General features: G+C 54.3%; 2 protein-coding genes across 3 annotated transcripts in view; one reads left to right on the top strand and one right to left on the bottom strand.

Annotated features, from left to right (window-relative positions):
- Mark4 (microtubule affinity regulating kinase 4) overlaps positions 1–11,747 on the bottom strand; it is a 31,139-nt gene extending 19,392 nt beyond the window's left edge. For both annotated transcript variants that reach the window (XM_055615481.1, XM_055615482.1), the window contains exons 1-6: positions 11,407–11,747; positions 5,138–5,338; positions 1,743–1,796; positions 1,599–1,647; positions 400–465; positions 176–246 (exon numbers count right to left, since the gene is read on the bottom strand). In XM_055615481.1, coding sequence (XP_055471456.1) covers positions 176–246; positions 400–465; positions 1,599–1,647; positions 1,743–1,796; positions 5,138–5,338; positions 11,407–11,457 — 492 coding nt within the window. In that variant the 5' untranslated portion in view covers positions 11,458–11,747. The remainder of the gene's footprint in view (positions 1–175; positions 247–399; positions 466–1,598; positions 1,648–1,742; positions 1,797–5,137; positions 5,339–11,406) is intronic.
- A 9,592-nt stretch (positions 11,748–21,339) lies between these two features.
- Exoc3l2 (exocyst complex component 3 like 2) overlaps positions 21,340–24,475 on the top strand; it is a 22,399-nt gene continuing 19,263 nt past the window's right edge. The window contains exons 1-3 of the mRNA XM_055615448.1: positions 21,340–21,368; positions 21,473–22,008; positions 24,399–24,442. Coding sequence (XP_055471423.1) covers positions 21,367–21,368; positions 21,473–22,008; positions 24,399–24,442 — 582 coding nt within the window. The 5' untranslated portion in view covers positions 21,340–21,366. The remainder of the gene's footprint in view (positions 21,369–21,472; positions 22,009–24,398; positions 24,443–24,475) is intronic.

Here is a 24,475-nt window from a genome sequence, read left to right as displayed (position 1 = left end):
TGAGCTTCCACACCCTGGTGCCCCCACCTCTACCACTTGCACCTGGATCCCCAACAGCCTTCTCCCACCTGAGTGCCTGCACACGCTCATCCCCGTGTATGCACTTGGGCAAGGAGCTCCTCCCACCCCTTGCCCAGACCCTCTTCCAAGGGAGCCAGAGAACCCCATCTCTCACCTGTCGAAACTTGGCCCGAGCCTCCTTCTCCTTCATGCGGCCGTGCGACACGAGGTAGTCAAACACTTCTCCTGCGGCGAGCAAGAGGAGAGAGGGCTGCAGCCGGAGGGGTGCGGGTCTGGGCCGCGTGTGAGAGCAGCGTGTGAAAGTCGGCAGTGTGTGTGAGAGCGGGGGGGGGGGGGGGTGGGGTAGGTGTGAGAGCAGGGCATGGGGCAGGGCCTCACCTGCACTAGCATATTCCATCACCAGGTACAATGTCTTCTCTGTCTCTATCACCTCAAAAAGCTTCACTGGGAGGGAAGGGGAAGAACAGGGTGTTAGGCAAGGGTGGAAGAGGCCGCCTTTCTCCACCCAGACTCCACAGCCATCTGCCAATCCTCAAGTTTTCCTTCAGAACCTCCAATGGATCCCTTTCTCTACACACGAGCTTCAGCTCAATGGGGCCTAGGGCATGTGCCCGAGTGGCTGAACATCAGCTGTTAGATAGTAAACACACCCAATCCTCACTCAGAAAGGCAAACAGGATAGACACCAGAAGAAGGAGAAAACAGAACAGAACAGGAGCCTACCACGGAGGGCCTCTGAAAGGCTCTACCCAGCAGGGTATCAAAGCAGATGCTAAGGCTCATAGCCAAACCTTCGGCAGAGTGCAGGGAATCTTATGAAAGAAGGGGGAGATAGTAAAACCTGGAGAGGACAGGAGCTCCATAAGGAGAGCAACAGAGCCAAAAAATCTGGGCACAGGGGTGTTTTCTGTGACTGATACTCCAACCAAGAACCATGCATGGAGATAACCTAGAACCCCTGCACAGAGGTAGCCCATGGCAGCTCAGTCTCCAAGTGGGTTCCCTAGTAAGGGTAACAGAGGCTGTCTTTGACATGAACTCAGTGGCTGGCTCTTTGATCACCTCCCCCTAATGGGGGAGCAGCCTTCCCAGGCCACAGAGGAGGACAATGCAGCCAGTCCTGATGGGACCTGATAGGCTAGGTCAGAGGGAAGGGGAAGAGGACCTCTATCAGTAGACTGGGGCAGGGGCATGAGAAGAGATAAGGGAGGGCAGGATTGGGAAGGGACAAGGGAGGGAGCTACAGCTGGGATACAAAGTAAATAAATAAATATAAAAAGTAGGAAAAAAAAAAAGACAGTGTCGCCACAGCTGGGCGGGGCCACACTGTGTTGTCTCAGGTCTCAGTGGCCACCCTGTGCCCACCTCTGCCTAATGGTTACGAACAGGATGGGCCACACGAGCCCTGAAGGCGAGGTGTCCCACGGCTCATCTTATGCAGTCACTACCACCTGGATACGGATCGAGACAAAACAGAACCAAAAGACAGAACACAACCTAAGCCATTCGCCCAGAGTTGCACGGCAGTGACAGTGTAGCCATTGAGCTGTCCCACCCCCCTTCCCAGGCCAGCTCACCGATGTTGGGGTGATTGAGTCCCTTCATAATGCGCACTTCTCTGAAGAGCTGGGCAAGGCCAGAAGGAAGAACAGGCAGTAGTGAGGGGAGGAATGGTTTGGGGGATCCCCTTCTCCCACCCCACCCCCCTCTACACGCCTCACCTTCTGCAGGCTGCTGGGGTTCAGCTGGGTCTTATCAATGATCTTGATAGCAACCTAGAGGCAGAAGAAGGTGGGAAGGTCAAACTCCCCCAGCACAGAGCACACAGCAAGTTTGGGGGCAGCCTGGGCTATATGAGGCATTACCTCAAAAAAACCTTTTTTACTATTGAACATTAAGTCTTTTTTGTTGTTGTTGTTTGTTTGTTTGGTTTGGTTTTGAGACAGGGTTTCTCTGTGTAGCCTTGGCTATCCTAGATTCAATTTGTAGACTAGGCCGGTCTTGACCTCAGAGAGATCCGCCTGCCTCTACCTCCCCGAGTGCTGGGATTACAGGCGTGAGCCACCACACATGCCCAGCTGAGCCGTAAGTCTTAATTGAGCTAAGTATGGTGGTCCATGCCTGTAACTCCAACAATCTAGAGTCACAGACCAGCCTGGTCTACATGGCAAGTCCCAGGCTAACAAGGGCCTGGAGGATTTAAAGCAGAGTGACAGTGCTTGCAGAGGGCCCTGCGGACTTCAGTCCCCAGCATCCCCCCTGCCCCGCCTCCGGCGCTGCCGACTCAGTAACTCCAGGTAGAGGACACCCAACGCCATCTTCTAGCCTCCCTGGCCCCTGCACACACGTGCCCATGTCCACCCACAGAAATACAGACACATCATTTAAATAAAGAATCATAGACCAGATGTGGTGGAGCCCTTGCGAGGAAGAGGCAGGGAGATCTCTGTGAGTTCCAGGCCAGCCTGGTCTACATGATGATTTCCAAGCCAGGCAAAGCTACATATAGAGACTGTGTCTCAAAAAGAAGAAGAAAAAGAAAAGAGGTAAAAATTTAAAACAAATATAATAAATTTTGAGGGAAAGCAACCTCTGGAATGGAATGGGTACCCCACATAGGGGGAACAGCCTGTGCTCTGTGGGGCGTGGGCCCCGTGCCCTTGCTGGATTCTCACACGTGGAATTTTGAGAATTTTGTCATGCACTTTTTGTGCCAGTATTGAGACGATCATATGGTTCCTTTCATCTGTGAATGTGATGAAGCGCAGGAATAAATTGTGGAATGAAAAAAGAACTCTGCATCCCTGGGAGGTGTCCATCGCTGCCATCACCCGCTGGTGCTGACTGAATCCCCAATGTTGTGTTTGAGATGGGGGATAGGGTGGGGTGGGGTATGGCTCAGCAGGTAAAGGCTGCAAGCCTGACAGCCTGAGTCTAAGCCTTGGAAGCCACAGGATGAAAGAAAAGATTCAGTACTTGCAGGTCTTCCTCTGGTCTCTATACATAGGCATATTCTCAAAATAAAGAAATGGAAAAAAAAAAATTAAAACACAAAGGGTTTTGATTTGAGCCTTGGTCAGTCTAGCAAACCTCTATCTCAAAAAAAAAAAAAAAAAAAAAAAAAAGGGTTTTAATTTGTATTTACACTGATGAGTAATATCAACCTGCCGTTCTGTCTCTTAGGATTTGTTTTGCTTTGCTTTTTAAATAGACTGGAACTCACTATGTAGACCAGGATAGCCTGTGAACTCACATAACTACTCCTGCCTCCACCTCCTGAGTGCTGAGATTAAAAGCATACGCCACCATGCCTGGTCTTAGAGTTCTGGGCTGTGTTGTTGTGCTCCTGGGCATCAAACCCAACACCCTGTACAAGACAGAGACCTCACTCTACCACTAAGCCACGCCCCCAGCCCCTTACTAGGAGATTCTAGGCAGGGGCTCTACCACTGAGCCACACCCCAGCCCCTCACTGGGGGATTCTAGGCAGGGGTTCTACCACCGAGCCATGCCCCAGCCCCTCACTGGGGAATTCTAGGCAGGGGTTCTACCGCCGAGCCATGCCCCAGCTCCTCCACCCAGTGAGGATTCTAGGCAAGCTTTATATTGTGGACCTATTGCTTTTGTGGCCAAAATACAGAAAGGCAAGCAGGTAAGAGTGTGTTGTACACCTATAATCCAGAGTCAGGAAGCAGAGAGAGAAGGATGACAGTCTGAAGACACAGAGTCAGACTTGTTTCTTAAAACAAACAGAGATGGCTCAGTGTTTAAGAGCACTGGCTGCTTTTCCAGAGGACTGGGGGTTCAGTTCCCAGCCCCCACATGACAGCTCATGCCTGTCTATAACTCCAGTTCCAGGGCTTCTGACACCTTCACACAGATATTCACGCAGTCAAAACACCAGTGAAAATAAAATAAAAATAAATTGTTTAAAATAAAGATAATACTTTTAAAACAACAAGCCAGGCAGGGTAGCACATGCCTTTAATCTCAGAACCCAGGAGGCGGAGGCAGAGGCTAGCTTTGTCTACATGGCAAGCTGTAGGTCACCAAGGCATCAAAGAACAAAAGAACAAAACCGAGGGTGAAAAGAAAAAACAAAACTCAAGCAAACAGAACACACTATATACGTATGAAACTGTCAAATAACAAAACTAATCAATAAAATTGAAAGCAAAAAAAATAAAAAAATTAAAAAAAAGCAGAAAGGCAGGCTTGGTCTAATGTAAAATGCCTACTTTGTGAGCATAAAGAGCTGAGTTTCAATTCTCAGCATCTGTGCTAAAAAAGCTTGACGTGGCCACTAGAACCTGGAACCCCTGCACTGGGATTCCATTGGGTTTGGGGGCATGTCAGCGAATGCAGGGGCCCTGCCACCTGGCCAGCCAGCTGAGGCCACACACTCCCAGTTTAGTGAGAGAACCTAACACAAGGCAAACAGGCGGAGAGCAAAGATACCTGAGGTCCTACTCTGGCCCCTCTCTCTCCCACACAGAAACAAACAGACAAATAAATACAATAAAAACACGCAAAACCCAAAGAGAAGGGCAGGCAGGCAGGCAGGCAACACCTGTGACCTGGGACATCCCGACGATTCAGGGAACCTGCTAACTGGTTTTCTTTTCCTCCTTGGGCTGTTCTGGAAACAAATCTGAGCAAGTAGTGGCTGGAGAGATGGCTTGGCACACCTCTGCAGTGCTTGGCTCCCAGCGCCCACCTCAGGGTGGGTCCCTGGCTCGTTACAGGAGGCCTGTAACTCCACCTCCAGGATATGTGACGCTCTCTCTGGTTCACACATGTGCGCACATGCGCATACACACACCATTAAAAATAACATTAAAGCTGGGCGTGGCAGCACAGGTCTTTAATCCCAGCACTCTGGAGGCAGAGGCAGGTGGATCTCTGAGTTGGAGGCCACAGGGCAAGTTCCAGGACAGCCAGGGCTACACAGAGAGACCCAGTCTTGAAACAAAGCAAAACCACCTTTAGATTCTGAGCAAGTGGGGGAATTCCCTAGGTAAGAAGGCCAACCAGGACCAGCCCTGACCTTACACCTGGCCTGTTAAACGTTCCCAACCCCCCATCCGCCCTGAGGCCCCTCAGCATGCCCACTCACCTCCCGGCCTGTGAGGATGTGCCGAGCCAGCTTGACTTTGGCGAAGTTGCCCTTCCCAATGGTCCTCAGCAGGCGGTAGTTGCCTACGTGAGGCTGTTCCTCAGGGCAGGAGGCGATAGAGTTCCGGCAACGGGCGCCCAGGGAACGGCTGGACCACGACGGCCCTTTGTCTGAAGATCGGCCGCTGCCCAAGGTGCCATGCTGTGTGGAGAGACGCCTGTGAGCCACCCCAGTCCCTGTCCACTGCAGTGGTACCCGTGGCCACTGTGCCGTCGTGTCCCTTTGCCAACCTGGCCCATAGGAAAAGGATCCTTTGGGGTCCTCCTACCCTACAAAGAGCCCACATCACCAGGGGCTGTTGCTCAATTGCAGAAAGTTTGCCTAGCAGGCATCCAGTCCTAACACCACGTAACCAGGCGTGATGACACTCCCGGAGGGGGAGGCAGGAAGACAAACACGGTTATCTTCCAATACATATTGAGTTCCAGGCTAGCCTGGGCTACACAGCAAGTTACTACTCCCTTTGTTTTTGCGGAGACAGGTTCTTTTGAAGCCCAGGCTGGCTCTCGGCTGATGGTGTAGCTAAGGCTAACCGCAATGCCCCATCATCTTGCCTCCACTTCTCAATGGATGGGATGATAATCATGGGCCACCATCCCAGGATCCCCAAGGCCCCAGCTCAAGAAGGGCCGAGCTCTGGGGAGCCATTTCAGTTCTGTCCCCAGCAGTGCACAAAACTGGGTGGGGGGAGGGTGAGCTCTGAGGGACCACCAAGGTCCCAAAAGTACTTGTCGGCCACCCTTCCCCACCCCCGCCCTCCACCCCACCCCCCACCCCTGGTTCCGCCAGCATCTGAAGACTATATTCTTCTAAACACTGCTGGGTTTGACCTTCCAAACCCAACACCCCGTTCTGGCCAGAAAAACCCCAACACCCTATTTCATCTGTCCATGTCCCTGGCCGGCCCCATCTATTTTTCTTGAGGTGGGGGGATGGGGATGGTGGTCCCAGGTAGCTCAGGCTGCCCTCAAACTTAACATGTAGCCAGAGTAGCTTGTGAACTCCTGACCCACCCAGTGCTGGGAATACAGGTCTGGGTCACCACAGCTGGTCTTTCGGCCCTCCCTCATTCCCAGCTGACCTTCTCTAGACATCTTGTCTCCTCCCTACCCATGGCCTGGCTTTCCATGTGTGAAAGTGTTACATTGAAAACTCTAGCAATATATTTTTGCATTTTTTTTCTTTCCTTGTCTTGTGGGTTTTTTGTTTGCCTTTAAAAACAAACAAACAAACAGACAGACAGACAAACAACCAGGGGTTTAAGTAGCCCAGGCTAGCCTCGAACTTACCATGTAACCTTAAACTCCCATGACCTTAAACTCCCTATCCTTAGACTGTCTCTATTACTGCAATGTTGGGTATCCTATTTATTGACATACTTATTTACTTTTTTTTTTTTTTCCTCGAGACAGAAACCGGTTTTTCTGCGGTAGCCCTGGCTCTCCTGGACTCCCTTTGCAGACCAGGCTGGCGTCAAACTCACCACCTGCCTCTGCCTCCCAAAGTGCTGGGATTAAAGGTGTGGGCCACCACTTTTTTTTTTTTTTTTTTTTTTTTTTTTTTTTTTTTTTTTTTGATACTGTGTATCACTCTGTAGCCCTAAGCCAGGCAGGAACCTGTAAAGATCCTCCCTCCCGGGTCAGCCTCCCAAAGGCTGGAATTACATCCACATCAGGCTTTCTGTTATGGGTGAGACAGGGTCTTATAAAGCCCAGGCTGGCCCTGAACTCCTGATATTCCTGCCTCAGTCTCCCAAGTGCCACCATGCCCATGCTGTACCTAATTTATAAATGACCCTTCTCGTCAGCCCACATCTACAAGGAAAACAAGAACTCGAGCTTGGAATAGCCACACCTCGGGGAGCTTTGAGAGGGTCTTAAATCTCATTCTATGGCTGGGGCCACTGTCTCCCATCACTGCTGCCCCAGATACTCCTGCAAACAGTAGAACTCTTCATTTTGCCCCAACACGCAGCCCTGACCATTCTGTCCACCTCTCCATGAAACACTGTTTCATCCTTACGGCCCTCCTACCCTGCCATCTCCCACACCATCAACTCCTCTGTTCCTGTTGGCCTGTCCCTCCCAAGCCTCCCCAATGAGGTGACTTGTCCTGATTGGGAGCCTCCAGGGACTGGGCCTTTCTTTCTTGGCCAGAGCCCTGAGAGCCAGAGGCCCTGGCTGATCTCCCTTCATGTCCTCCTCACGGTTGGAGGAAAACAGGACACAGGACAGGGAGGAATGGAAAAGGCCAGACGGCCAGAGAGCCGAGGCCTGGGCTCACCATTCCACAGCAATGATCAGCATTTCACAGGCGTGGACAACTGATGTATTTTACAGGCGGAGGAAACTGAGGCCTGGAGCTGGGACCTGAACACAGGCATTTCACCACTTTATCACATTAGACTGATTCATACTTCTATGCCTGTTTTTGTCATTTTTTTTAAAAAATTCTTTTGTGCAGTTCTCATACACTAGAGAAGCATTTCTCCACTAGGCCACACCCCAGCCCCTCACTGGGGAATTCTAGGCAGGGGCTCTAACACTGAGCCACACCCCAGCCCCTCACTGGGGGATTCTAGGCAGGGGCTCTACCACTGAGCCACACCCCCAACCCCTCACTGGGGGATTCTAGGCAGAGGCTCTACCACTAGGCCACACCCCAGCCCCTCACTGGGGGATTCTAGGTAGGGGCTCCACCACTGAGCCACACCTCAGTACCCGCTTCTTTTTGTATGTGTGCAGGTGTCCTCACCTGTGGAGGTCAGAGGTCAGTTTTGGGCATCTTCCTCCATTACCCTCCACCTTAGTTTCTGAAACACTCCCTCTTCACTAAACCTAGAGATTGTCATTTCAGCTAGACTGGCTGGCCAGCAAGTGCCTGGTATCTGGCCATCTCTGCTTGCTCCACCCCCCAGTGCTGGGGATACAGGCGTGTTCCGTGCCCAGCTTTTATGTGGGTGCTGGAATCTAAACTCAGGTCCTCATACTTGCAGTCTTCTCATCCCCCCAGCCAGCCCTCACCCTCATCTTAATTTGAATTTTGAGATAAGGTCTTGCAAACTTAAAATCCTCCTGCCTCGGTTTCCCAAGTAACTCACTGGCCCACTCTACCACATCTTCCCAAGCGGCTTTCACTAGGAAGATGATAGCATCAGCCAGGTCTTGCACAAACAGGCCGCTCACCTATACTCAGTTCCCGACCGAACTCAGAGAGGGAGGCCCTGCATCCCACAGTCCAGGGAGAAACAAAGACCTGGCTAGCCAAGTGCCAGCCCTGTCCACACAGCTTCCTCACAGGAGGCAAGAGGACGACGTCCACCAGGCCTGTCATCTCAGCTACTTAAGAAGCAGAGGCAATCTGATTTCAAATTCAAGGTCTGTCTGAACAATGGAGTGAGTTCAAGGCCAGTCTGGGCAACTCAGTGAGATCCTGCCTCAGTAACAAGTAAAAGAGCTAACAAGAGCTAGTTCAGCAGTTAGAGTAATTGTTAATCAGGGTCTGGGGTGTGGCTCAGTGGTAGAGCCCCTGCCTAGAAATCCCCAGTGAGGGGCTGGGGTGTGGCTCAGCGGTAGAGTTCCTGCCTACCATGTGCAAGGCCCTGGCATTGACCCTCGGTACTATGCTATGGATGTGGTAGGCATGGCCAGTGAAAACAAAAAGGCTGCCCGAGGCCGATGGTTCTGATTCCCACCACTGGTACTCTCCTACCTCATGCCACTCACACCTCAGCACCTGTGGGTCCAGCCACAGTGAGCATGCTCAAGCCCAGCTTGGAGATTCCCCAAGGGAACAGGGCAGGTGGATGAGAAGGCTTGGGACTCCAGCCTAGGCTTCAGGCTCCTGAGTGCTGATCTTCCCAGATGCCAGCAGCCGCTCACCTTCAGGGCCCCGGGTGGGGAAGGCAGGTGGTAGAGATGGAAGATAAGAGCTCTGATCCCCACAGAGCTATGAGCCTGGAGAAGAATTCCTGCTGGGTGTTTCCAGGGGGCTCAGGGAGGCATGCCACTGAAGGCTACATGGCTGTGGGACACCTACGAAGAGGTAGCTGTGGCAGGGGGTGACGAACCCCCAGGGGTCAGGGTTAGAAGCTAAAATTGGCTAGCACCACCAACTGGCCCGGATCCCTCCTGACCAACCTACCGGCTGGTGCCTGAACACCATGCCTGTTGCTAGGAAACAGAGAAGCTGGCCCCCGGTCTCTGTGGCTCTAGAACTTGGGGTAGACTGTGACCTCAAGTGGCTGTCACCGCGGTCACCAGGTGGCAGGGCTGGGGTCTGCAGCCTCAGACTGCAGAAGGAGACAGGTGTCACTCCAGACAAGACTCCTTACAGACTGGAGCGAGGGGACAGAACTGCCCAGCTCAGTCTCCCCACTGCAAGCCAACGATCTTAGGAAATCGGGAAAGAGGAAAGCCTCCTAGGAGTCCAATTATTATACAGATTTGGAAGCTGAGGCTCAGAGGGGTGAGGTCCCTGGCCCTAGGTCACACAGCAATGTGATGTGAATCTGAGTTTATCGGAAGAGTTAAGGAGGTGCCACCACCAACCCGCTTACAAGGAAACTGAGGCCGGAGCAGGCTCTGTGAGCTTGCCTGACAACTCATGACAGCTGTAGTTGAGAACGTGTTGCCTTCTGACTCACATCCAGTCATGCCAGCAGTCAACAGCCATGAGCACCGCCTATGTACCAGCCTTCACCCACATGTCTTCGCTAATTCTTTGCGGGACTCAAATCGTTACCCCCCCCCCAACCCTCACACAAAGCAGGAATCAACTCAGGCAGGGAAAGCCAGGAGAGCCTGAAGACACGATGCATTGTGGCACATGGAAGTAGTATTTGAACCCTGGAATGGTGGCGGAACCAAAGTGGGTGGGTCCGGTTGAAACCTCCAGCTTGAAACCAACAGGGGAGAGGGACCTGTCTGCAAGAGGCAGCAGAAACACGGAGAGACGCCTCTGGGTACCCTCAGGAGGCAGAGGCAGGCGGATCTCTGTGGGTTTAAGGCCAACCTGGTCTACACAGACTCTGTCTCAAAACAAAAAGTGTGTAGCTGCACGCTGGGCTGAAGGTGGGAAGAGGGTGTTTGCGGAAGAAGCCACATCCCAGCGGGAACGAGTCGGTGAGCTGGAGTTTGGACACTTGGAGAGCTGTCGGAATTATGGGAAAGGCAGGGGAGCAGAGTCCTACCCGGCTGCTGTGAGAGAAGGGAGCCCCTGGGATGGGGACGGGGTGCAGACCATCAGAGGTCAGGGCTAAGAGCTCAGGCACAAGGAGGTCAAGGGAAGGCTTACAGACTGGGGAGGCAGGTGGCCGGAGAGGGGGGCTTCCTCCAGAAAGCCCGACCTCGGGCAAGGAAAGTGGGCTCCAGTTAGCAGGAGGTGTGGGGAGGGGATGAGGTGGGTGGTGAGGTGAGGCTGGGGAGAGGCTTAGGAGGAAGCCAGAGTCAGCCTGCTCCGGGGCCTGGAACCCCAACCTGGGATGGGAGCCCACAGGCTGGAAGCCAAGGCTTCCCGTAGATGGAGCAGAAGCGCCTGGGTCTTATCTGGGAGACCCCAGAGGCACCAATGATTCAAGGACAGGGCAACTGGGCACAGCAGGGCCTGGCCGGGGAGTGGAGGCACCTTGAAGAAAGCGGGCAGGGCCCTGGGCCCGGGTTCCATTTGGCTCCCTGGGGGAGGGGGCTCGCAGGAGCCCAGGCGGATCTGGGAACTAGCCAGGGGTGGCAGGGGGAGCCAGCACCCCAACGCGGCCGGAGGTAGGGAGGACAGCAGGGCCAGGCTGAGTCTGGCCTTGCTCGAGGGGGAGCCAGGGCTGCGCCTCCGGGACCAGGGGCCGTGCCATCCAGGAAGGGTCGAGCCCAGGCTGCGGGCGAGCGGGGGACAGACCGGGCGACAGACCCGGCCGACGGGGAAGGGAGGGGCTGCCGGCGGGCAGGGGAGGGGGCTTCCTGGAGGGAAGAGACCGGGCGGAAGCGCTCTGCAGAGGGACAAGAGAAGGGTCCAAAGACAGGGGCGCCCCTAGGGGTCGGGCTGGGCTGGGGCTGCGGGGAGGAGGGGGCAGAGAGGCCTCAAAGTCATGGGAAGCGTCAGTCTGGGCTGTGGAGCCGGGAAAGGAGTGAGGGCTGGCAGGGCCAGCGGCCCGGAGGGAGAGGGGTGCTGTGGCTGGACCCAGGCAGAGGACCCCCAAGGGGCTGGGCCCCACTCACCGTGTCCGAGTTCCGATCGTTGCCCGGGGCCAGCGCCGTCCTCGAAGACATCTTCTCTGGGGTCCCAGGAGGGAAGGGGACAGGGACGGCCGGGTGGGGGGGGGGGGGATCCCGGGGTCCCCTTTCTTCCCCTCCCCCCCCAGCCGACCTGGGGACGCGAGCTCAAAAGCTGGGCGCCGTGGACGCCCGAGTCCTCGCTGAGGTAGAGCGAGCGAGGGCAGGACGGGGGAGGGGAGAAAACACCGAGGGTCCTAGTGGCCCCGTGCAAGGGGACCCCGGGGCGCCATCTGGGCGGCGGGCGGGCGGGAGGGTGCACGGGCGAGGACCGGGGAGGGGGCGCGGACCCGGCCCGAGGCGGCGGCAGAGGGAGGCGACCAAGGGGCCGGGGAGGAAGGGACGTCAGGGGGACGGGCGGGGCCCGCGGAGACCCCGCCCCTGCCGCTGGCTCTTAAAGGCACAGGTCTGGGCTGGCTGTGGGGAGCGGGGGTGGGGGTGTCTGGGGGCGGAGGCAGGTCTGGGCGCGCCGGTCTCCAGCAAGTTCTCACAGGAGAATCCGAGTTACTGTACAGGGAGATGCTGAGGAGGAGGGCAGCGGGAGATGTTGAGAGATAGGAAAGACACATAGACACGAGGTGGGAAGAAGCAGAGTCACAAAGAGAGGGACAGACAGAGATGCCAAGGACAGAGACACAAAAGGACAGAAAGGGGACAGAGAAAGAAAGAGAGAGAGAGAGCCAGGAGCCAAGGCAGAGGGAAGGAATGAAAGACAAAGGGAAACTCAAGCTGTCGAGGTCTGCAGAAAAAAGGAATAAAGAGAGAGACAGAGACAGAGAAAGACAGAGAGAGAGGCTGTGTGCCTGTCATCCCGACAGGTAGGAGGTTGAGACAGGTGGGTTGCTCTTGAGACCAGCCAAGACTACACAGAAAGACCCTGTCTCAGAAAACTAGACAAAATTGAAGCCAGGCCCTGGGGTGAGGAAGATCAGGAGTTCAAGGTTATCCTGAGTTTCAGCCCTGGGGCAGAGGCTGGGTGACTGGCAGCCCTTGCTGGTATCACTTTCCCAGTCTGTACAATGAGGGAAAAGGTGCCGTGGTTGCTTCTCTGGCTGGAAGCCCAAACAGGTGCTGGCTTGCAGGGGCAAACAGACCAGAGAGGGTGAGGGCTGTGCTGAGGTCACACAGTGCCTGTGTGGAAGAGGGCGGGGGATTGCATAATCCTGGTCCAGAGCCTGGTGCCCCTGGGGGAAGGGCTCTGTCTAGCTGTCTTTAAAAGTCTTCCTGAGCTCAACTTTCCCTTTGTGAAAATTAAATGTTGCCAAGCTTGGTGGTGTTCTAAAAGATTCAGAAGTTCCAGATCATCCTCAACTACATAGTGAACTTGAGACTAGCCTGGGCTACATGAGACAGAATGAAGGCAAAAGAGACGGAGGATAACAGCTATGAGCTGGAGCTAGCTCAAGCAAGCCAACTACGGGACTGGCTGCTAAGCGTAAACGCTTTTAAAAGTCAAATTATGGAAACATGCAAGTAAGCAAATTATATTAAAATTTGAGGTGGGGGCTGGAGAGATGGCTCAGCAGTTAAGAGCACTGGCTGCTCATCCCGAGGGCCTCCGCCCCACACGACAGCTCACAACCATCCCTGACTCCAGTTCCAGGGACACCATCTTCTGGCTTCCCACGGTACTGCACACACAGCAGACCACCAAACTCATGAAATAAGGACATGAGCTTTAAAAGCAAAGGCTCGGGGAGACGGTGGGTGGCAGGGCTGGCATTATTTATTTATTACATTTGAACAGCTTATCAATTCTTCCGGGGGGGGGTCGTGTGTATGATTCCCAGAGGACAAGTTCTGGGAGTCAGTTGTGTGCTCTCACTCTGTGGGTCCCCTGTGAGGCCCTCAGCCTCACAGGCTAGCACTTTCACCCTCGGGCCAGCCCTGTCTATGCGTTTATTGACTTCAAGACCGGGTATCATGTGTCCCAGGCAGCCTGGAAGTCCTGCCACTGAGGTTGCTTGATCCACCTGCACCTCAGGGTGTGCCGAGGCGGCAGGTGTGAATGCCACACCCAGTTAGAGTGCTGGGAGTTGTTTCCTTTTCTTTTGTTTTAACTGGGGAGAGTGAGAACACATTCACCGCTTCTACAAATTATGCAGTCAGCTCCCACACGGGGGGGGGGGGGGGGGGGGGGGAACTAACGGGTCAGCCATCTCAGTAAGACTTCTCCTGAGAAATCGACCTTTGGATCACACTAACCCCCCTGTTAGGTAAGCGCTGTTTGGCTTTTGAGACGGCTAATTCTGTAGCCCAGGCTGACCTTGAGCTTCAGGCCATCCTCCTGTCTCTGCGTCCCAGATACTGAAATTGAATATGTGGCTTCTTTCCTTTTGTACGTGGTCTCTCACGGGGTAGCACAGCCCGCCTGCAACTTTCAACCCTCCTGCCTCTGTCTCCCAAGAGGTAGGAACTTTTTGTTTTTGTGTTTTGGTTTTTTTGAGGCAGGGTTTCTCTGTGTAGCCTTGGCTGTCCAGGGCTCACTTTGTAGACCAGGCTGGCCTAGAACTTGCAGCGATCCCCCTGCCTCTGCCTCCCAAGTGCTGGGATCACAGGTGTGCGCCGCCATGCTTGGCTACCGAAGGATTTGAACCCAAGACTCTCATCTCTTAACAGATGGTTTCATTTTTCTTGGTAATAATAGTGCAAACAAATCAACTCAAACTGCACGTATAAATAAAATTATTCAAGCCAGGCCTGGTAGCACATCCAGCATCCCAGCACTTGGGAGAGAGAGGTAGGCAGAGCTAGTCTGAGGCCAGCCTGGTTTACAGTTCCAAGGTAGCCTGGGCTGGATAGTGAGACCTGTTTTCAAAAAAAACAAGCAAATCAAAGTGAATATTAAGAGAGAATATTAAGAGAGGGGTTTTAGGTGGGCTTCTAGGGGTTTTGTGGTCCCAAGGGTAAGATGGAGTCCCAGAGGTGGAATGGGCGCTGAGTAACTCCCCAAAGCCTTCCCTGGTCCAGCTCTGACAGCTGCAGTTCTCACATCCACCACCAGGGGACAGACGGCGTCTCCCTACTCACTCCCTTAATCCTTCCCACCCCCCATCTCCCGGCTGGGGAGACCGACCCTTACAAAGGGGATGAAGCTTGAAAATGTTACATTCAGTAAAAAAGGAACCGACATAAAAGGTCACATCGTTCAACTGGTTCAAAAGGGAGCACTCTGCCGAGAAAGACAGGCCCTGGGTTCCTGGCTTCCCGGGATTTGGGAGGAGGCAGAGGGAGGGCTGCCAGAGTCCATAGTGTGTCTTCAAGGTGTTGGAGACGTCCTGGATTCAGATGCCGGCGTGCTACAACTCTGTGAATACACCAGGACCCACTAAATTTCAAGACACAAAAGTGTGATTTGGGGCTGGAAGATGGTTCAGCCATTAAGAGCACAGGCTGCTCTGTCAGAGGATCCACATGTCCTGTGTAACTCCAGCTCCGTGGATCTGTCTCCTTCTAGCCTGTTTGGGCACTGTGTGCACATGAGGCATGGACACGCATACATGTAGTCTGTCACACACAAAAAGCAAATAAATATTACTCTTAAAAAAAAAAGGGGGTCAGATTCACTGCGTCTTCACTGGAGTGGGTGAGTTGGGGAATCTGTAAAGGAGATGAATGTGGACTGGAAAACAGTACCATATGACCAGTGTGCACAGGGTCCTGAGTTCAGTTCCCCAGCACATACAAAGAAGGGTAGGATTGGTCGCACATGCCTTCAATCCCAGCACCTGGGAGGCAGGATTTTTTTGAGTTCTGGGCCAGCCTGGGCTACACAGTGAGACCCTGTCTCAAAAGGAGACGGATTTGAGTACATCGGGTAGGGGAATGTACTAAGTGGATATGACACAGAACAGCCAGGTCCTTGGGAGACGGGACCACAGCAGGGTTGGAGGATATGTGACAGAATCCTGGGACAGAGGCTGCTAGGCACGGAAAATCCTGGAACTTGATCAGTAGACGAGGCTGGCCTTGAACTCAGAGATCCTGCCGGCCCCTGCTGGGATTAAAGGTCTGCGCCACCACTACCTGACTGGCCATGCTTGGGCCATCCCACTGGGTCCCCAGGCCTGGCCTCTGGGGCCAGTGGGCTGTCCTCTGAGTCTTGTCCCCCTAGCAGCGGGTACAAGAGGGACACAGGTTCCCTTGAGACCCCATCCACATCCCCATTACTCTAGAGCACAGCTGTGGGCGCCTGGCCAGCTCAGGGCGTCTCTCCTGGGTACACAGGATGGTGTTGTTACCTTGGGAGGCGTGAAAAGCAGGCAGGAGGGCGGGCAGATTCCAGCAAAGCTGGGAGGGAGGGTGAGGGTGGGGACAGGGGGCTGTGGTCCTTGTCACAGCAGGCCCCAACCACAGCCTGGCCTAGAAGTGCAGACAGATAATGGGGCCTTCCAGCCCCTGGCCCCAGAGAGGGAGGGGCTTCCTGACAGGAAATTGTCCTCCTCCACCCCCCTCCCCCCCCAGATCCAAGCTCTCAGCAGTCCTGGCCCAAGTAGTCTGGGGACTGGACAGCAAGAGGGTACAGAGGGACAGGCACGGACAGAAGACAAAAGGTGAGTGCCTGTGTGCGGGTGAGGAATGCATGCCTCCAAGTTCGTTCAAGGACGGGTGCCTCATCAGAACCCAGAACCCTGAGAGCAGAAGGGCTGGGTGGGCAGAGGAAGGGTGAAGGCTGAGTTTGGGGGGTGCTGCGGGAAAGGCAGAGAGCAAGCGACGCCCGGAGGGATGTGGGGCTCCTGGGGAGGAGGGGGACCACTCACAGAGGAGAGAGACAGGGGGTGTTAGTCGATGCACTCTAATGCTGCGTGGGGAAATGCAGCCCAGCGGGCACCAGCGCTGGTTGCCTCCCACAGGAGGAGAGTCGAAACAACCAGAAAGCCGGGCTACAGGCACATACCTGCAATTCCAGCACTAGGGAGGCTGAGGCAGGAGGCTGGCCAGTTTGAACAAGCCTGGATTACAGCCTGAGACTCTGTCTGGAGAGATAAACAGACAGACAGATAAATGGAAAGATGGAAAGGAAGATAGGGCTGTCAGGATGGCTGAGCAGGTGAAGGTGCTTGCTACCCTAAGGAGCTGGCCTCCATCCCCGAGACGGAAAGAGAGGCCTCAGTGCTGAAAGCTTACATCTGACCTCCACGGACAGACTGTGGCACATGTGCATGCCTCCACACAAGAGAAATAAATAAAGTTTAATTAAGGAAAAAAGAAGGAGAGAGAGTGGAAGGCCAGGATTGGCCGTTCAGGCTGCCCTGGCTGGTGACGGGATCAAGGTCTGCGATGGGCTGTTGGTTAGAATAGGCCTAAGTGTGCTTAACCTAGCAGGACCAGGTCCCGAATGCAGCCCTTGTGGGCTTTAAGGAAAGTATTTCTTTCTGCTGGGCAGTGATGGCGCACACCTTTAGTCCCAGCGCTTGGGAGGCAGAGGAAGATGGATCTGTGATTTGGAGGCCAGCCTAGTCTACAAAGAGAGTTCCCAGACAGCCAGAGCTACACCGAGAAACCCTGTCTCCAAAAAAACCAAAATGTTTTTTCCAACAGGGTCATATGTACCCCAGGCTGGCCTCAAACTGCTATATGCCAAGGATGATTTTGACCACCTTGGTCCTCCCCTCTCTCTCCACAGGGCTGGATTGTATGCCTGCGCCCTGTGCTGGGTTGGGAATCTGGGGTTTCATGCTAGCCCGACGAGTGTTCTACCACCTGAGCCACAACCTTGTCTTGGCGGAGGCTAGGATCGAGCTCCGCAGTTGCCAGGATTAAAGGCATGCTTTTACCACCAGGGGCCTGCGGGCTTCTGCACATAGGGTCTCAATGTGCAGTCCAGGTCTGGAAAGCACATGGTCGTCCTGTCCCGGGTGCTGGGATGAAGGGGCCGTGCCGCCACACCCAACTCCCTGCTTGTGGGCTTGCTGTCAGGGTCTGTAACTCGGGTCAGGATTACTGAGGAGGGGAAAGGCTGGCATTGAGGAAGAGGAGGAGGGGCTGGGAGAGGGAAACACTGGTGGCCAGAGACATCCTGCAGGCCGGGGAGGCTGGGGGCTTGAGCGAGGCTCGGAAGTGAGTCAGGGGCCTGGGCACCGGGAGGTTGTGGAGGGCGTTGGAGGGGGCAGGATGTCGGAGCCAGGTTGTAGAGGGAGGTGTTGGAGCCAGGAAGGGGAAAGAGGTGGGGGGGAGTTGTTGGGGTAAATACTGCTGCCAGTTTGGGAGTGTGATGGGAATGGGCTGAGAAGAGTCCGAGGGGCCGCTGGAGGCACGTTTGGGGGTGGTTAGACCAACTGAGTGAGTGGCAGATAAAGTCTGGGCATGGCTGGATTCGGTTGGAAGCAGCAGTTACAGGGCGGGGAGGTAGTCTGGGGGGAGATGTTAGAGCCATAGCTGGGAGGGATAGAGCAAATTTTCATCGCAGTTTGTGTGTGTGGCCACCATGGCATGGCGCACGGGGAGAGGTCAGAGCACAGCTTTCACTGTTACAGTCACTCCTTCTATTACATGGGTCCTGGGGGTCAAGCTCAAGCGTCAGGCTCGGTGGCAAGTGCCTCTACCCGCTGAGCCACCCCACTGTGCCCCCACTCCTGCCCCGGCCCCTGCCCCTGCCCCCGCCCCTGCCCCGGCCCCTGCCATTTTTGGGTGAGGCATGCGGAGCCTTCCGGGAGAGAGCAGACCCAGAAATAAGTGCGTGAACAGGGCGAGTACACACAGGAGTGTGTGTACCGATGATTTTACACTGCCACGGGGGGCTACCAGCAAGGTGTTGCTATGGTGACTGCCTCGTTGGGGATAGGGACCGTGGGGACTGGAGGGAGGCTGCAAATGGTGTGTCTAGAAACAGCGAGGCTAAGAAGCAACAGTGGAGGTTCAAGAGTAGAGGTTCAGAGCCTGGAGAGTGGGGGGGACCCCCATCCTAGCAGGGCAGGCATTTTACCCACAGCCTCAGGCTCGCTCCAAGGCATCCCCTCCACACACTTGCTCAGGTCAAAACTAGACCTAGGAGTCTAGCCCACGGAGGAAAAACAAACACCCCAATTGTCTGGAATATTACACAACCCTTAAAACAAGGAGACCAGGGGGATGGGCCTACCTATCAGTAACGGTTACGGCTCATGACATAAGCAAAAGAAAAGGAAGTGTTGACTTGCACGATGCACTTTTTGCCACTTCTGTTTTTTAAAATTTTGATTTTATCTTATGTGTGTGCACCTTTTGCCCGAATGTATGTCTGTACACCACTTTGCATGTCTGGTGCCTGAAGAGGCCAGAACAGGGGTGCTGGGTGCACTAGGGCTGGAGTTTCAGACAGTTGTGAGCTGCCACGAGGGCACTGGGATTCGAACTAGGGCCCTAGCCACTGGACTGAGACGACTCTGCAGCCTCCAGCTTTTCTGTTTTGTTTTGTTTTGTTTGTTTGTTTTTGAGCCAGGGTTTCTCTGTGTAGCCTTGGCTGTCCTGGACTCACTTTGTAGAGCAGGCTGGCCTCAAACTCATGGCGATCCACCCGCCTCTGCCTGGAATCAAAGGCGTGCGCCACCACTGCTTGGCTCTGCAGCCTCCGGCTTCTGCTGTTTTGTACGATAGATGATAGATACGGTCTCACTCTGCATCCCAGGTTGCTCTGGAACTCCGTGCATCGCCTAGGCTAGCTGCGAACTCGGGGCGACGCTCTGGTCTTGACCTCCCGAGCTCTGAGATTGCACTCGTGAGCTACCACACCGGAACATTAATTTTGTTTTTAATACTTTTCTAAATGTTCTGAGTAGTTCTTCTTCTTCTTCTTCTTCTTCTTCTTCTTCTTCTTCTTCTTCTTCTTCTTCTTCTTCTTCTATTCAGTGTTGGGGTGGAACCCAGGGGGTCATGCATGCCAGGAAAGAGCTCTCTCCTCCACGGAACCAGCCACATCATTCACCCTGAAGGGTGCATTCTATTTGATTTTTTTCTTTTTTTGAGATAGAGTCTATACAGTGAATCGCTGGCTGGCTGTAACTCGCTATGGAGACCAGGCTGACCTCACACTCACAGATGTCTGCCTCTGCCATCTTGCTGGACCTGAAGGGTACACTTTGCAAACAAAGAAAGATGAAAGGGGGACTGGAGAGGGGGAGCTTTGGGAGGCCTCAGTGGGTAGAAGCACTTGCTGCTAAGCCTGCTGACCTGAGTTTGGTCCCTGGGCCCCACCTTAGAAGGTGAGAAGTGACGGCCACTGTTGTCCTTTGACCTCCTCATAAGCGCTGTGGGACCCTGGTGACTGCTCTCACGAACACACAACACTGATTAAGTTAAAACAATGACACGATGCTGAGCTATATCTTCAGTGGTGGAGCGTGTGCCCGGCATTCACCAGGCCCCTGTGTTCTATGCACGATACTGAAAATAAGGTAAAAATAAAATGCCTGCACAGCTCACCAGTGCCCTTGGGAAACAATCCAAGTCCCTTGTCACAGACTTCAGGTCCTGTGTGGCCTGTGCCTCATGACCTCCCCCCTCCCCAAGGAATGAACTGTCTGCCTCCTTCCTTCCTTTACTTCCTGTTAGCACCCATTCCAGAATGCCTGACCTGTGCTCGGAGCCAGGGACACACGAGTGACTGACAGAGGCCCAGCCCTGCCCTCACCAGGCTCTCAGTCCAGATGCAGACCTGTCCCCAGACAGGGACAGTAACAGAGAGAACCATAGGGAGCCCAGGGGTCAGGAGGGCTTCCAGGAGGAGGCAGCCTTGCATGGAGAGCTGGTTGCATGTGGGAAGACAGGCAGACGCCAGACTCAGAGAAAACAAACCAGGAGAGTTATTAGCTCCAATGAGCTGTGCAGCTGTCAGACCCCTGGGCTCTGATGGGGCCTCTGAACTTTGTGCCAAGGGCACTAGGGAGCTTTGAAAGATTTGAGAGAGGACGGGTCAGGTTGATGCTACGTGAAGTCTTCAAAGCTGAGCTACAAGTGCCAAGAAGCTGAAAGGCCATGGTGGCTCAGTCCTGTAATCCAGGAAGTAGAGGCAGGTGGATCAGAGTTCAAGTCCAGCCTGAACTCCATGAATTCTGTGTCAAAAATTAAAATAAGCTCACAGCTGTGGTCACAGAAGACTGAGGCAGGAGGATGACCTCAAGTTTGAGGTCGTCCTAAGCTACAGAATGGAGACTGTAATGAAGGCTGAAAAGAAATCCAGGTCTGGGGCAGAGAAGTGATCATAGGTTCTAGCTGTGAGGGGGTATAGGGAGGGACAGAGGACCAGAGAGAGACTCAGAGATGGACAGAACTCAGAATGCTGTGAGGGCAGGGCCTGCTCTAACTTAACCACAGCTGTGTCCTCACTGCCTGCATACAGCGGATCCCCAGATTAGGTTTCTTCCTTTTTGGCAGCGTTGAGTATCACACCTAACGCCTTGTCCATGTTGGAGAGGGGCTCTCATGGAGCCATGCCCCCAGCCCCTCCCTGGGGTACTCTAGGCAGGGGCTCTACCACTGAGCCACGTCTCCATTATAGCTTTTGTTTTGTTTATAATCATCGTTTGTTTGTTTGTCTTGAGACTGGGTTTCATTTGGCTTTGCTGCCTTTCATTCACTATGTAGACCACACTGCCAGGCAGATGTCAATCCTCCTGTTTGTCTCCTGAGTCCTGGGATTATAGGGATATGTCACTTTGCCCATTCCTTTGGTCAGCTTTGTGTTCGTGCATGTGTGTGTATGTGAGAGAGAGAGAGAGAGAGAGAGCAATGCATGTAGTTTAATTTAGTTCAAGCTGGCCTAAAAACTGTACAGTGTAAACAAGGCTGGCTTTGAACTCCTGATCCTCCTGCCTCTCTCTCCCCAGTGTTGAGACTGAAGAGGTTCACTGCTCCACCCAGCTCTGTCTTCATTGTTTTGAGATCCGATCCTGCCTCAGCTCCACATGCTGGAATTAAGGGTGTGCCAAGATGTATGTCTGGCTTGAAGCCTCTAATGTTTCTAAATGTGGACACCGGTGCCTGGCACCTTCTAACACAGCCCTCCACTAACACCACCTTGGCCATTTTTCTGCAGGTGCCAGCCTGTCAAAATGCCAATTCTAAAGAGCCTGGGGGTAGGAGACCCTAAGGTGCCGCGGGCGGGGACTCTGCCCCTGAGGTCCTCTCGCAACCCGTTTGAAGAGCCTCCAACGCTGGAAGAAGAAGCCGAGGAGCTGGGTACACTATCCAATGGGACCTCGTGCCGCCGGCGGGCCACGCTGGAGAAACTGGCGGGTCTGGCCCCCTTCCGGCTGGGCTGGACTTCAGGCCGCAGGGCAGGCAGCCCGGGGGACGGGCAAGCCCGCTCTTTCCTGGGCCGTGTGCTGGCACCGGGCATACGGAGGAGCTCAGCAGATTTCGGCCTCCTGACCCGGCTTCAGGGGTTCCGAACCCATGGCGATGAGGAGCCAGCTGGGGAAGCTGCTAAAAGATTGGCCTTCCTGAGACTCGGGCGTGGGCCCAAGCCCCGGCGCGCGTCCCTGGCCGAGAGACTGGTACCTGCAGGCGAGGCGGCTCCCGAGCCCCCACCCAAAGTCCCCGAGCCCCCAAAGATGAAGGAACCGCTGTCAGGTGAGTGGGCGCGTGGTGGGGTCCCTCACTGTTGTATCTATCCGTCCTGCGCCCCCCACCCCCCGTTTCTACTTAATGTCCTGGCAGCCTTTGTCTGTGACATATCTCCAGTCACGCTGCCCACGCGGTCCAGCAAGGTGGCTCAGTAGGTAAGGTTTTTGCGTTACAACCCACATAATATTCGAGAGAGGGAATGGAGTCCACAGAGTTTTCCTGTGACCCACAGAGAGATGGGGAGAGGAGGAAGAGAGGTGAGAGGGAAAGGAGAGTAAGGTGGAAGGAAGAGGGAGCGATTCCCCAACACACATCAAACACGTATGTACAATAGTAATAAATACACAAGCCCGGTGTGGTGCACATCTCTAATCACTGTGCTCTGGAGGCAGAGGAAGGCAGATCTCTGTGAGTTCAGGGCCAGCCTGCTCTACAGAGCAAGTCCAGGACAGCCAGGGCTACACAGAGAAACCCTGTCTTGAAAAAAGAAAAAGAAAAAGACAGAAATCACATAAGCAAAGGAAGAAAGAGGAAGAGAGAAAGGAAAAGAAAGGAGCCAGCGAGATGGCTTATCGGATAAAGGCACTTCCTGCCAGCCCTGCTGCCCTGAGTTTGATCTGGTGAAAGGAGAGACCCGACTCTCCAGGTTGATTTCTGACCCGCACATGCCTTGTGAGTGTCAGCAGCAACTGCAAAGGCCGTTGGCAGCCTGTCACGCCTTGCACCAGCTCAGAGCAGCCCCTGTTCCTCTCTACCCCAGCCTCCAAGAGCCTAGCCTGAGCAGTGCCCAGCCCCACCCCTGCCCTAGCTCAGGCTGAGCAGCCTCACCCACACCCTTCTCTCTGAACCTCGCCTCCTCCCTCCACCTCCCAGTCAATGTCTCGGCCAGGATGCTTTTCACCTGGGTTACTTCCTATGGTCACCAGGGTGCCTTAGACCGTAGAGTCCGTTCGTTCTGGGCTGTAGCCAACAGACAGCCTGCAGGGGAGGCTTCCATGCCTCTTCCCAGCTCTGGCTGGCTCCTGGGAGTCCCGGCACCCTGACAGGGTAGACTCACTATTTCAACCTTCCATCGTGGTGTGGGACTGTCTCAGTGTCTCCGCCCTTCCCCGCCCCCCTCTGTGTATGTGTGTGTAGGTCAGACAACAACTTGCAAAAATCATTTCTTTCTTTCCACTGTGTGGATCCAGGGGGTTGAAGTCAGTTTGTGGGGCTTGGTGGCAAGTGCTGTTACCTGCTGAGCCACCTCCCCGATCCCAATTTTCTCCTCCTCTTTTTTTTTTTTTTTTTGAGACAGTGTTTCTCTGTGTAGCCCTAGCTGTCCTGGACTTGCTTTGTAGACCAGGCTGGCCAGGAACTCAGAGATCCACTGCCTCTGGGATTAAAGGTGTGTGTCACCACCACCTGGCCCTTTCTTTTTGCGGTACAGGGGGTGAAGCCACGTTTTCTACCCCTTTGTATTTGGGATTTTTTGTGTTATTGCTTGTTTCGTGAGCTTGACTACATGTATATACTTGTGTACTGGGCGCAGGGCCCCCAGAGGCCAGAAGAGGGCATTGGATCCCCTGGAACTGAAGTTACAGATGGTTGTGACCGGCCATGTGGGTGCTGGGAACTGAACCGGAGTCCTCTGGAAGGGCAGGCAGTGCTCTTAACCTGAGTGGTCTCTCCAGCCTCTGTATGGTCTTTGAGAAGGTCTCAGTGTGTAATCTTGGCTAGCTTGGAACTCACAGTGTGAAGGAGGCTAGCCTTCAACTTAAGGGCGATCCTCCTGCTTCTGCCTCCTGAGCTCTGAGATTACTGTGCTGGGTGTGTGGCACCACACTTGCCTGGTAGCCCAGGCTGGCCTTGAACTTAGATTTCCTTGGGCCTCTATAGATTTCCTTGGGTCTCAGTCTCCCCAATAGACAGGATTACCTATCTGCCCCATCGGGCCTGTCTTTCTTGTTTGGTCTACAAACCTCAATGCTAAGCTTACTTTGATGCTAAAATGAACCCCCCCCCCAATCTGCCTTATTCAGAGCCACCAAAAACTCCATCCTCCTCCCCAGACCGTGCCAACCCCCACTGAATCTCAGCCCCACCCCACTTCACGCAGCAGCCTCCTCTGTCCTCTGATGCCCTCCACATCCTGGATAGAAGCTATTTCAGCCCCACCTCCCCGGGGACTGGGAGGGCACCACAGAGAGGTGAGGAGGGGGTGACTGGAGCTCCCGCCTTCTGGAAACGGATGGGCAGAAATAGCGCTGCTCAGGAAATAGCTTCTCTGCCAGGGAGGAAGTGGAGGGGGGGGAGGTGTTGAGGGTAACTCTTGGCCAATGGGACCCTCCTCCCCCTTGGCCTCCTAAGGCTTCTCAGTCCTCTGACTCCCTCTCTGCAGTGTCTCACCTTCCTAGAGTGTGCCCTTACCATCACAGCCACCTACCTCTGGGACCCCCATGTCTGTTCCCTGCCCAGGCTGCCCCTTGGCCCC

The sequence above is a fragment of the Psammomys obesus genome, unplaced genomic scaffold (genome assembly GCF_907164565.1).
Source record: "Psammomys obesus unplaced genomic scaffold, mPsaObe1.curated_primary_1811, whole genome shotgun sequence".
In the NCBI taxonomy this organism is placed as follows: domain Eukaryota; kingdom Metazoa; phylum Chordata; class Mammalia; order Rodentia; family Muridae; genus Psammomys; species Psammomys obesus.
Note: the sequence above shows the minus strand (reverse complement) of the source record. Positions and strands in the feature narration are given on the sequence as shown.